At 47.3% G+C, this 12,558-nt stretch overlaps 2 protein-coding genes across 20 annotated transcripts in view; one reads left to right on the top strand and one right to left on the bottom strand.

Moving 5' to 3' along the window:
- The window catches only part of CRMP1 (collapsin response mediator protein 1), a 71,808-nt gene that overhangs the window by 55,844 nt on the left and 3,406 nt on the right, over positions 1–12,558 (top strand). For all 4 annotated transcript variants that reach the window (XM_003310238.5, XM_003950280.5, XM_003950279.5 and 1 more), the window contains exons 10-13: positions 303–444; positions 1,125–1,295; positions 8,005–8,184; positions 11,036–11,201. In XM_003310238.5, coding sequence (XP_003310286.1) covers positions 303–444; positions 1,125–1,295; positions 8,005–8,184; positions 11,036–11,201 — 659 coding nt within the window. The remainder of the gene's footprint in view (positions 1–302; positions 445–1,124; positions 1,296–8,004; positions 8,185–11,035; positions 11,202–12,558) is intronic.
- Positions 7,640–12,558, bottom strand: part of EVC (EvC ciliary complex subunit 1) — a 119,143-nt gene continuing 114,224 nt past the window's right edge. For 13 of the 16 annotated variants that reach the window (XM_063809336.1, XM_054682725.2, XM_054682729.2 and 10 more), the window contains 2 exons: positions 8,457–8,594; positions 7,640–8,154 (listed from right to left, as the gene is read on the bottom strand). The gene's annotated coding sequence lies outside the window, so the exon portion shown is untranslated. The remainder of the gene's footprint in view (positions 8,155–8,456; positions 8,595–12,558) is intronic. The other 3 variants (XM_054682728.2, XM_063809337.1, XM_016951226.4) reach the window with 1 other exon arrangement.

The following is a 12,558-nucleotide window of genomic DNA, read 5'->3' as shown; positions in this document are numbered from 1 at the left end:
TTTGTTCTGCAAGCACAGCACAAACACTCTGGCCAGCCCTTAAGCCAACTGCCTTATGTCAAGAAGACAAATGTCAGCACACATTACTCACTTTGTAATGTGCAAAGCATGAGGCCAGTGACATAAATGGGGCATCCCTGACTTGTGACACGTGCAGGCACACGCTGGAGAGTCTCTCTTACCCACTGGCTTCCTTATCTATTCATTCATTCACTGGGTGTGCTGCATGTACCTGTCTGAAGTCAGGGTTTGCCTTCAAAATGAACTAGGGTCTGAACTCTACCTTGTTTTGTCCTTGCCAGTGGGGACTTGCAGGTCACAGGCAGCGGCCACTGTCCCTACAGCACTGCCCAGAAGGCGGTGGGCAAGGACAACTTCACCCTGATCCCCGAGGGTGTCAACGGGATAGAGGAGCGGATGACCGTCGTCTGGGACAAGGCGGTGGTAAGGCTGGATCTCTTCTCAGGAGCATTCTAGAAACACCCTACCTGCCCTGTGAAAGCCGATGCATTATGTACGCTGGGTTCTTAAAAGTTCCCTTCTTACATGGAGGCGGAAGCAGATATACTAGGAGGGCGCAGGAGGGAACGCATAACTTGAGAGAAAGTAGCTCAAGTCCGGGAGAGGCCTCTGCATTTGTGGATGTCACCCTTGTGCTTTACATCTTAAGATTGAAAAATGTTTTGTTTTGTTTCTCAACCACGTCTTAGTTCCTGTGGAAATGGCTCTGTAACGCTGTGTGTGTGCACGTGCACACGTGTTAGGAGTTGGGATGTTGAGTGGGTAGAGAGAGAATTCCTGTTGCAGAGGAAGAGCTGGGTCTCACTCTGATCACTGACCTGAAACCAAAGGTTTTTAATCTTCTGTTAAACTGGGGCCTGGTGACATGGACAAGATGTCATAGTGGCTCTTGCGTCAACATACCTCTGTGCGGTTAATTAAATGTCCTCTCTGATGAGGCTGGGCCTTTTGGGGTTCTTGATGATGGCACGTTTTTAGCTGGGAGAGGAGAGAATTCCAAGCCTTGCAAGGCCTGCAGCTGGCAGGCTTCCATTTGTGCCCAGCCGCCCCTCCTCCTGGCCCCATTATGAGATGCTCTTCTCATCTGTGGGTCTTGCCTGTAGGCTACTGGCAAAATGGATGAGAACCAGTTTGTCGCTGTCACCAGCACCAATGCAGCCAAGATCTTTAACCTGTACCCAAGGAAAGGGCGGATTGCCGTGGGCTCGGACGCCGACGTGGTCATCTGGGACCCCGACAAGGTGAAGACCGTAACAGCCAAAAGTCACAAGTCGGTAAGTCCTGGCCTATTTGTGCTGCTGAGATAAGTGATTCTTCGTTGTAATCATTTTTAAAGACTGGTTAAAAATGATTTATGAATTTTCCAACTAGGATGTGATCTGATATCTAGCCTGACTCAGTCATTCCCATTTCTCCTCCAGTTGGAGAGATTGGGAGGAGGGATCTGAGCAGGCTCAACTAAGCTGCTTCTCCTCTTTCTCTCTCTCTCTCTCTCTCTCTCTCTCTCTCTCTTCCTCTCCTCTCTCTCTGTCTCTCTGCTCCTGCCTGTGGATGCGTGTGTTCCCAGCCATCTGACACTGCTTATAATGTGTAAGCTTCAGGGCTCAGCGAGGGAAAGTATTAGATCTAAGGTTCTCAATTTAATTATCAAGCTGGAGAGGATTTGATTTGGTATGTCGGAAACCTCCCACTCGGTTTTGCGGCTGGCTGCTAATAGACAGGAAAGGGTTGGCCCTAAAGTGCACACTTTTTCACATTCCATGCCCATAGTTATGGGCCTTCTCTGCTTTGTATCTTATATGCCTTTGATTTCTCCACTCATCCAGCAACCTACCAAAGATGCGTGCACAGAGAGGGTGCATGCAGAGATGGCAGAAGACAACTGTGCCTCCCTGAAGGGCTTGCTTTAACACCCTCCTGCATGGCCAAGAGTGGCCTTGGGTCTGGATTAACAACTACACGCACAGACCCAAGAGGCCACAGTGGTCCCTGGCTCACTGGAGTCTGTGCAAGCACACAGGCCAGAAGTAGTGCATGTGCACACCGTGATGGAGCTGCAGTGGGTGTTCCCATAGCCCCATGGGCTATGGGCTCACATACTGCAGAAGGAGTATGGGCTCACATACTGGAGAAGGAGAGCACAGGTGTGGGGACAGGACATGAGGCACAAGGAAGTTTCATAAGAAAGCCACAGGAAACACTTGTAGCAGCTCACGGCCATGGCCCTGGAGTATCCATTGGCTGCCAGAGACATGGCCTGCAGAAGCAGAGGTCTCAGTAGCTGCTCACTGACCTTGTCCGGCTCACCAGTCCAGGTCATTCTTACAATACACAATGCTCCCTGGTATCACTACTTGCTTCCCACAGCCCCCATCTCCAGGGAACGGGGTGCCTGAGATCATCTTCCCATGGAGAAAGGTTTATGCCACGCACATGTACAGTCCAGCAGGGCATGCAATTCTATTATTTATTATTATGAATTATTTCACGTGTGTACACACTGCTTGGGGTCTGTGCACATAGGAGAGGCAATGGGAGAACGTCTGAGAGGGTCTTGCCAGTGAGAGGGTGTCTTGGTCCATTTTGTGCTACTGTAATAGATACCACAGACTGGGTAATTTATAAGAAAATAAATTTATGTGGCTCACGGTTCTGGAGGCTGGGAATTTCAGTATTAAAATGCCGGCATCTGGCAAAGGCCTTCTTGCTGAGTTATCCCATGGCAGAGGGCAGAAGGATAGGACAAGTGTGAAAGAAATATCAAGAGGACGCTGAATTTGCTTTTATAACAAGCCCAGTCTCACAATAACTAACTCATTCCTGTGATAATAGCATTAACCATTAATGAGGGCAGAGCCTTCATGAGCTAATCAGCTCTTAATGGTCTCACATCTTAATACCATTGCAATGGCAAGTCAATGTCCAGTTGAATTTTGAGGGGATATTCCAACCATAGCAGAGGGTGTGCACTCCTACCGCCATCTGGCTGTGGGAGCTGCCCCTTGCTTCACAAAGTGATCCTTATCTAGAAAGGAACGTGAATGTCTGTGTCAGCCAAAGGTCAGCGGACAAGGACCCAGAAGGAAGTAGACTGAGCTGGGATTGTCTTACTATTCCTTTTGTTGTTGTTGTTGTTGAGATGGAGTCTTGCTCTGTCGCCCAGGCTCGAGTGCAGTGGCACAATCTCGGCTCACTGCAAGCTCCACCTCCCGGGTTCACGCCATTCTCCTGCCTCAGCCTCCCGTGTAGCTGGGACTACGGGCGCCCACCACCATGCCCATCTAATTTTGTTTTGTATTTTTAGTAGAGACGGGTTTCACCATGTTAGCCAGGATGGTCTCTATCTCCTGACCTCGTGATCCGCCCGCCTGGGCCTCCCAAAGTGCTGGGATTACAGGTGTGAGCCACCGCACCCAGCCTGTCTATTTCAGTGTGGGATCAGGGGCCACACCAGATTCCATGCTCAGGAGTGGGCACTCTGATTATCATCACAATCCAGCCAAATACTGTTTTGTAGTTACTTCGTGCTTAGCCTTCTCCATGCATCATCTCATTTAATCCTCACGATCTTCTAAGTTAGGTATATTGTTATTGATAAATGAGAAAATGGAGAGAGAGAGGACACATGTGTAAGTTTCCTCTGGACGCTGTTATAAAGTGCCACAGGTTGGATGGTTTAAACAAAAGAAATTTCGTCTCTTAAAGTTCTGGAGGGTAGAAGTTGAAACCAAGGTGTTGGCCAGGCCATGCTCTCTCTGAAGGCTCTGGGGGCAGACCCCTTCCAGGCCACTCTTCTAGCGTCTGACGTCCCCAGCAGTACTTGCTTCCATGGTGGGTAAGGCATCCCTTACATCATCTGCCTCTGTCATTGCGTGGCCCTCTCTGCTGTGTCTTCTCCTTTTATGGATGCCAGTCATTGGATTTTGGGCCTACCACACCCCAATGTGACCTCATCTTACCTCATTATACCTGCAAAATCTCTGTTTCCAAATAAGGTCACATTCTGAGGTAATGGGGGTTAGGATTTCAACATGTCTTTTTTGGGAGCACGATTCAACCCATAACAATATGTAATATACCCAAGGTTACCCATCTGGGAGGTAACTGTCTTCAGGGTAAACTTGGGGAAGCATCCCCTCTCTGTGTGAGGCAAGATTTGAATTCTTTTCATAGCAGCAAGAGGACAGTTGAGGATTCCGTGAGGTGGTTTGACCAAAGGATTTTGTCTGTTTCATTTTCTCTGTCCGAAGCAATGCCATCCACATAATTGCAATTTTTTCAGAACATGGATTGAGAAATGCTTAGAGGTTCGTTTTGTTTTTATATGTTTTAAAAAAATATTACTTTTAACAATGAAAAGAGATCATTTCTTATATATTGACCAGTGATTAGATTTTAAATCTACTTTTCTGTAAAACACAACTTTTATTCTTTCCTATCTTTGTGGAAAGCATTCACATCAAAGTGCCACATCATGGGTATGCATATATATTTGTATATCATAGACTATCTGGATTTTTTAAATTTTCTTATCGAGATATAATTCATATACCATAAATGTTGCCATTTTGAAGTGTACAATTCAGTGGCTTTTAGTATATTGAGAAGGTTGTACAATCATCACTAATTCCAGAATGTTTTCATCACCTCCAGAAAAGAAACCCTGTACCCATGAACAGTCAGTCCCTCTCTCTCTCCCCCATTCCCTAGCAACCACTAATCTGCTTTCTGTTTCTATGGATTTGCCTATTCTGGACATTTCATATAAATGGAATCATCCAATATGTGGCCTTTTATGTCTGGCTTCTTCTACTTAGCATCATATTTTTGAGGATCATCCGTGCTATATCATGGATGGGTACCATGTTCCTTTGATGGCTGAATAATATCCCCTTGTAGGGATGGACCACGTTTAGTTTATGCACACATGAGCTGACTGGCTGCTTTTTAAAGGGTATAAAAGAAACCAGTCCTCCCTGGAGGGGACCAGGGAACTGGGGCTCATGGATGGCAAGAGGTTTTTTCATCATGGTGTTTTGTGTTGTTTAAATTTTTACATTGTTTGTATGTTACCTTTAAGAAATGAAGGAATTGATGTTTACAATTCAGTGTTCTTGTGAAATGCAGGGTGTGGCATTTGTGATATGACCAGGGCCTCCTCACACCTCTGCAGCTTGAGATTCTCACCAAAGCACAGCACGTTCCTCACCCAGGAGTAGGGAGAGCAGCCCAGGTCCCCAAGGGCTGGCCAGTTTCAGCTGGGAGATGGCTGACTGGTTCCTTGCACCGCCCCTCCGCATTCACAATCCATGTGTCCCTCGGCACAGTTATGAATCACTCCATAGTGGAGCCACTTTAGGGTGAGGGAGAATTAGGTTAGCAAATGCTAACACTGGAAACGCACTGTCTGCCTGGGTCCTGCGAGGCTGGCACAGTGTTAACAGCTGTGTGTAGGAGACGTGATTGCCTGGAACCCCCAAGAATGCACCTAAAAATCATCAAACACCATCAGATTACAAACCAATATAAAGAATTGATAGTTTTTCTATGGAAGAATCAAAAATCACTTTGGAAAGTAGAATGGAAATCAAAATCCTGTAATAGCAATAAGAACTAAAGACTTGGCCTGGCGTGGTGGTTCATGCCTGTAAACCCAGCACTTTGGGAGGCTCAGGTAGGGGGACTTGAGGCTGGGAGTTTGAAACCAAACTGGGTGACATAGTGAGACCCTGCCTCTACAAAAAAATAAAAAAATTAACTAGGCATGGTGGTGCATGCCTGTAGTCCTAGCTACTTGGGAGGCTGAGGCAGGAGGCTTGCTTGAGCCCAGGACTTGGAGGCTATAGTGAGCCATGATCGTGCCACTGCACTGCAGACTGAGACCCTGTCTCAAAACAAACAAACAAACAAACAAAAAATAAAAAACTAAAGACTTACATAAATTCAGGGACTTTTACACTGAGAAGATCCAATATAGTGAACATATCAATTCTTTCTAATCTAATCTATAAATTTGACGTGATCCCATCAGAAAATTTAATTGTTTAGCTAGGAAAGCAGAGTTCCCAGATGAGAAATGTGAGAGTAGCTGAAATAGTTCTGAAAAAAGGGAAGACTGGGCCCGGGGGTATCAGTCATCCCAGTTATTAAAACATGTCATAAAGCTGCAATAAACCAAACAGTTTGGCAGGGGTACAAGAAAAGAGAGCCAAGGAATAGACTGACTGCATATGAGAATTTGGTTTACAATAAAGGAGACAATTAGAATTAGGAAACAATAGTTACTCATCCAATTGTGTTAGAACACCTGGCCCAAGAGGCTTAACCTCTGCCCTACTATTTACTATCAAACAAATCAAACCATGGATTGAAGATTAAGATAAAATAAAGCTATGAAAGGATTAGAATAAAACACACATTTTTTGAAAGAATGATAATTTTGAAGGGGAAAGGATCTTGCTAAGCAAGACACAAAACTTAGAAATGGTAAAGAATGGTCTGTTTGACCATTGACTACACAAAAATTATACAAAATAATCTTTGTGGCAAAAACAATTACTTCATATGAGTTCCAGAGACAGAGGACCAGGGAGGGAGGAAATATTTGCAACACACATAACAAAGGATAAATTCTTTAACATTGAGTGTGTACTTTTAGAAATCAGTAAGAAGAATGCCAAGACCCTGAGAAATAGAATAATGTGCAAAACACAGTGGCACAGTAAGAAATAAATATAGAAATGGCATGTGTTGATTTAAAAAGAGACCCAGTCTCAGTCACAAATGCAAATAACCACCTAGAGATAGTATTTTTCACCTGTGCCAGCAACTGAGATCAGGAGTTTAATATACATAGATACTGTGTGCCAAAGGCTGTCAGGTAAGCTCACAGAGTTTTGTTGGGAATGGAAACTAGTGTTGTCTTTTTCGGAGGGCAAATCTGTCAAAGATGAAAATCCATTTAGTCTTTGGCCCCAAACTCCACATCTAGAAACATGTTCACGTGTGCAGATTGTGGATGCAAAGTCTGTTTCAGCAGTTTTTAGCAAAGGCATGGCAATGACCCAACTGTTTATCCTTGGGAACTGGGCATATAAATGGTAGTACATCCTCCTGATGAAATGTAGCAGTGTAAAAGTATTTTGTATGTGTGCTGATATGGAACAATTGCTGAGGTAAAGAAAAATTAAGCTGAGAAATGTCTGTGTAGAGATGTGTATATGTCAGACAATTATTCATGCCCCGGACATACCTAGAGATACAGAAGAAACTCTTCAGGGCATATGTCTCAGACTCAAGTAGAAGACAGACTTACCTTTCTATCAAATATCTTTTTTACCATTTGATTTTTTGGTACTACCCTCAGCCTCCTGAGTAGTTGGGGGTACAGGCATGAGCCACAGTGCCCGGCCAAATGTGTGTTTTAAAGGAAATGTTATTTTGTCTTTCAAATTAGCAGAGAAAGAAAAAAATGGCATTACCCAATGCTGGAGGGGGTAAGTGCCGATATCGTGTCAATTGGTCTGAACCCTTGGGAAAATAATCTGGCCATATGGCACATGTGCTTTAAAACAGCTCATATTCTTTCACCCAGTAATTTGATTTTAGAAACCTATCCTAGAGAAAAAAAATTTTATTTAAAGAGACATTTTAAGTAAAATAAAGAACATTTTACTTATTTTTATGTCCAGTATAGTCAAAGCAGCCACATTGCATAACCCCAGGGGGACCCCCTTCCTCCCAGAACAATATTGATGTGATTATAGAAAGCCACCAGCAGCCTACATGCGCAACGGTGAGTTGTTGGTTATATACACTGTGGACCATACAGTGGAATATTACACAGTCAATAAAAGGTATTTTTAGAGAGAAAAAAAACATTGGAACACGCTTATGATATAATGTTAGGCAAAATCGCTGTTATGAACAGCTCGTTTGGAGCAGAGAAAATCCTGGGAAGTAACGCTGAGGCTGTTGGTGCAGGCAGTGGAGTACAACATCTTCGAGGGTATGGAGTGCCACGGCTCCCCACTAGTGGTCATCAGCCAGGGCAAGATCGTCTTTGAAGACGGAAACATCAATGTCAACAAGGGCATGGGCCGCTTCATTCCGCGGAAGGCGTTCCCGGAGCACCTGTACCAGCGCGTCAAAATCAGGAATAAGGTGAGTGTGTCTGCAGGGGAGCGGGCCCACCCGTGGGACCAGAGCCGACAGCGTCTCTTGGGGAATCGAGATCTGACGTGTGCAGAGTTAATAATGTCATCGCCCTGGGAACCTCCCTCTCCTTATCTGTTAAATGGGTTGAGACGCTGGCCTGGGCTCCTGTCTGAGGACAGGAGTGAGCATCAAATGAGGACATGCAAGTTCCAGGGCTTTGCAAACTGTAGAGGGGTGTGCACCTGTGAGGGTGGGTGGATCATGGGAGGGACGCTTACCAAGCTGCTCTGGGCGCTGTCCTGCGTCATCTTAAGTAATCCTGCCCACCCACTGGAGGTGCTGTGATCCTCCTTTTGCAGCCCAGAGCCGTGAAGGGCTTAGCCAGAGTCACGGCCCAGAAACCCTCGGGTCTGGCCCTGTGGAGGAAGGTGTTACCCCTGGCATCTTGCAGGCAGGGCTCCCTTCAGATCCGCCCTTTCTTCCTTTCCTTCCTCCCTTGACGTTTCTGCCCTGTCGTTCCTTACTTTCCTTGAACAACCTTAGCACTGACCTCAGGACACCTGTCAAAGGGAAGGAGCAGGCTCTATTCCTAACTTTAGAGCAACTCAGAGGAGGGAACTTTCTCACAGCTGAGAGAGACTCCCGCCCGTGGCCAACATCTTCCCCAGCCAGGCCCTCCCATCCCCATGGCAGCTGCTTTCCCCATGAGACAGCTGATGTTTGCCAGAAAGGCCAGCTTCGTGTGTGTGTGTGTGCACGCGCACGTGTGTGTGTATGTCTGTGTGTCATGTGTGCATGTGTATATGCATGCACGTGTGTATGTGTGCATATGGGGATGTGTGTGCGTGTGTTGGAGTGTGTGTGTGTGCGCATGTGTGTATGCGAGCATGTGGTGAGCTGTGTGTGTGGGCATGTGTGTACCTGTGTGGTCCTGTTCTTTGTATGCTTCCTAAGTGGCCAATTGAGATGGAAAAGTCCAGAGACCTTCCTGCATTCCCAGGCTCCAGCCCCGACTGGGAGGCTCTGCATCTGGTTTTGGTCCCTCCCCAGCTTCCGTAAGGTGTAGCACCAGGTCAAAGACACCAAGTCGCACAGATGCTTTGCACTGGATGGGGAAACAAGGGATGGGGTGGAAACAAGTCAGATCCGAGACAAGGCCAGGCACAGGCAGCAGGCCATGTAAGGACAGGGGACTCATGGAAATCCCTGGCTAGGACACCCACTGAAGAGGCAGAAACACCCCTTGGCTGGCTTCATTTCCTTCTTGGTCTGAAGCTGAGGCCTGCAGTTAACAGTCAGCTTCCGTGAGGGCAGATATCTGACCCCAAATGCCAAGACAGCAATTTGCAGGAGCAATAGGATCGGGGGGTCCCATTGCACAGGGATTCCTTCATGCCTGCAGGAGCTAGACCAGGTGAAGGAGAGACCTGCATCAGAGCCTGCCTCTGGCCACCTGAGCTTCAGGGAGTGATGAACGGCCTCACCCAGGAAGCAATGCCACAGCCACAGAGAATGGACAGGATACAGTGAGGCCCAGGGAGTCGGGGAGCAGGGCTCCAGGGACAGAGGGGAGGGCCGTCGACATGATATGCAGGTGCTGGGTCTTTAAACTTGGTGCTAAAATTAAGGCTTCCTCCTATGGAGAGACAGGAGCCCAGAGCTGGGGGTCAGGGTGCTATCACCTGCAGAAAAGAAGGGAGCCGGGCCTGGGGTCAGGGCACTGTCACCTGCTATGGAGGATGAAGCCCCGTGTTGGGTTAGGGCACTGCCACTGACTCATGCTGGGACCCTGTACAGGTCCCTGAACACATGCTGTTCTCCAGTGCCTGGAGCAGGTGCCCTCCCAACCTTGGCCATCCCTGAGGTCACCTGGGCTGCTGTCAGCAGTTCCCAGCAGGCTGACAGCCTCCTGCCTGGAAGCCCTGCTGCTTTCAGGGTCTCTGCCCCCACAACCCTTTCCCAATGGGGCTGGGGCTGTGGCTCCATTGCCCTCCTTCCCCATCCTCCTGCAGGCTGGTGTGGAGGTGTCCTCCCCACAGCATCCCCAGCCCTGCCCCCCATAGACCTGGCCCACTCCTTGTTCCTCTGTACTGAGTTTTCTCCCTCCCTGTCTCAGCTCCCCACTCCTTCCCCCTTTCTGGAACCATCTCCCAACAAACTATCTGCCCCCTGAATCTTTGCCTCGCTGTTGACTTCTACAAGAACATACATGAAGATGGGCCCGTTGCTGCTGCCTGTCTGGGACTCAGGGGTCCTTTCCGGGGGTGGGTAGGTGGTAGTGTCAGGGAAAGTGACTTCTTCTTGCAAGGGATTTGGGGTCCTCCTGCATGAAGCTTTGTGTGTATGTGTATGAGTATGCATGTGTGTAAGTGTATATACGGGTGTGTATACCTGTATCAGTGTGTGTGTGGGCATGTATGCATGTGTATACATATGTGAGAGTATGCCTTTGTGAAGATCTGTATGTGTTTTAAGTGTGTGTGCGTGTTCACGCGTGTATGCTACTGTGTAGGCATGTTTTGTTACTGCATGTGCATGCATATGTGTGTGCATGACTGCATGCATATATGTGTGCATGACTGCATGTATGTGAGTGCGTGTGCGTGGTGTGTGCGTCTGTATGTGTATGCATGTGGGTATGTAGATGTGTGTGTATGCATGCTTGTGTGTATGAATGCCTGTGTGCGGGTGCATGTGTGTGAAGTGCATCTGTCATGTGTGTGCGTGTTGTGTGTGTGTGCATGCACATTTGAAGTGACCTCAGGTTTCTCTCTCGCCCGCAGGGCTCTGCTTTATCTGCCCAGAAGGGCACACATGCACAGTGTCGATCAATCACACTCTCCCTTCCTCTGTTTAGGTTTTTGGATTGCAAGGGGTTTCCAGGGGCATGTATGACGGTCCTGTGTACGAGGTACCAGCTACACCCAAATATGCAACTCCCGCTCCTTCAGCCAAATCTTCGCCTTCTAAACACCAGCCCCCACCCATCAGAAACCTCCACCAGTCCAACTTCAGCTTATCAGGTAGGAAAGAGTGGTGGCCCAGGCTCCCCACAATTGCAGCAGTTCAGGCCGAGTCCTTCCTGCTGCTTCTGAGGAAATGGACACGTGGCCTTGGACACTAGATGAAGAAGCAGGGAAGGGAGTGTGCCCCACCGGAGCCTGTTCTCACTGGTGGGGCAGAGTGGGCTGGCATGGTCACCAAGCAGAGGGGGGGGTCCATGTTAGGGGGGCAACATGGTGGTACCTGACCTGGGTTTACAAAGAGAGGTACCAAAATTGTCCCAGTGCTCATCCTTACACACATATGGGGACACTTTCACACTCTTCCTCATGAAAGTAAACATGGAGTGGTGGGGATGAATAAGAGATGGGAGTAGCTGCCATTTGCAGGGCATGTGCTCTGCGCACGTCTTTAGCCTGTTCACCCACTGCAGTGTACTCAGCACTTTCATAACCCACGATTTTATTTTATCCTCACTACTCCATAAAGTAACATTATACCCTATTTATTTAAAGAGGAAACGGAAGCCCCAAAAAATCCAGTGTCAAAATACCAGGACTTGGTGCTCAACAAATGTGTGGGAACAAAATTAGATGACCTGATCCCTCCTGACTTTCTTAAGGTCTCAGGGCAGCGTATCTGTGATTTCGTGAGATGGCCACATGAGGGCAGGCACGCACACATTGAGAAAGTTGAACTGGAATTTTGTCTTGCAAACTCTTTGAGGCGTTGCATGGGTTGCACACTGTGCTGGGTACTAAGAATATGGTGATTTTTTTTCTTAGAAGGCCGGATAGTAAATACTTTAGGCTTTGTAAGCTAAGAGGCAACATCTAGGATGTTATATTCAATAGCCATTTGAAAATGTACAAACTATTCTCAGGTCATGGATCGTACAGAAACAGGCGGTGGGCTGGATTTGGTCAATGGACCCGTTTGCTAATTCCTGGTCAGGAAAGGCGATATGCTTAGCAAAAGAGAGAGTGGAAGGGGCAAAGAGAGAGAGAGAGAGAGAGGATGACGTGTCAATTTAGATTATGTGGTGGCAGAACCTCTTATCCATTCAGGAAGCGTCTGATTCAGTGATTATGCCGAGGAGGCATGAATCAAGGAGGCCTCCCCATTCATCTCACTCTCCATAAGACTTCCATGGAAGAGCTTCCAGTGTTTCATATTTTTGCACAGAATGGACCCTAAATAGAATGCTAATAGTCATGTGATGCTCAATCAGCAAACCAGGGATTGGCTTCAATCCTGGGAAAAAGCTGTCTGGGTGCAACAAGACACAAGCTCTCAAGGAGTTTGCAAACTGGACCACTGTTCTGGAGTTATGCTATTAAACATTGCACAATTGCAATTACACATGGACAGAAAATC

The sequence above is a fragment of the Pan troglodytes genome, chromosome 3 (genome assembly GCF_028858775.2).
Source record: "Pan troglodytes isolate AG18354 chromosome 3, NHGRI_mPanTro3-v2.0_pri, whole genome shotgun sequence".
Taxonomy (NCBI): domain Eukaryota; kingdom Metazoa; phylum Chordata; class Mammalia; order Primates; family Hominidae; genus Pan; species Pan troglodytes.
Note: the sequence above shows the minus strand (reverse complement) of the source record. Positions and strands in the feature narration are given on the sequence as shown.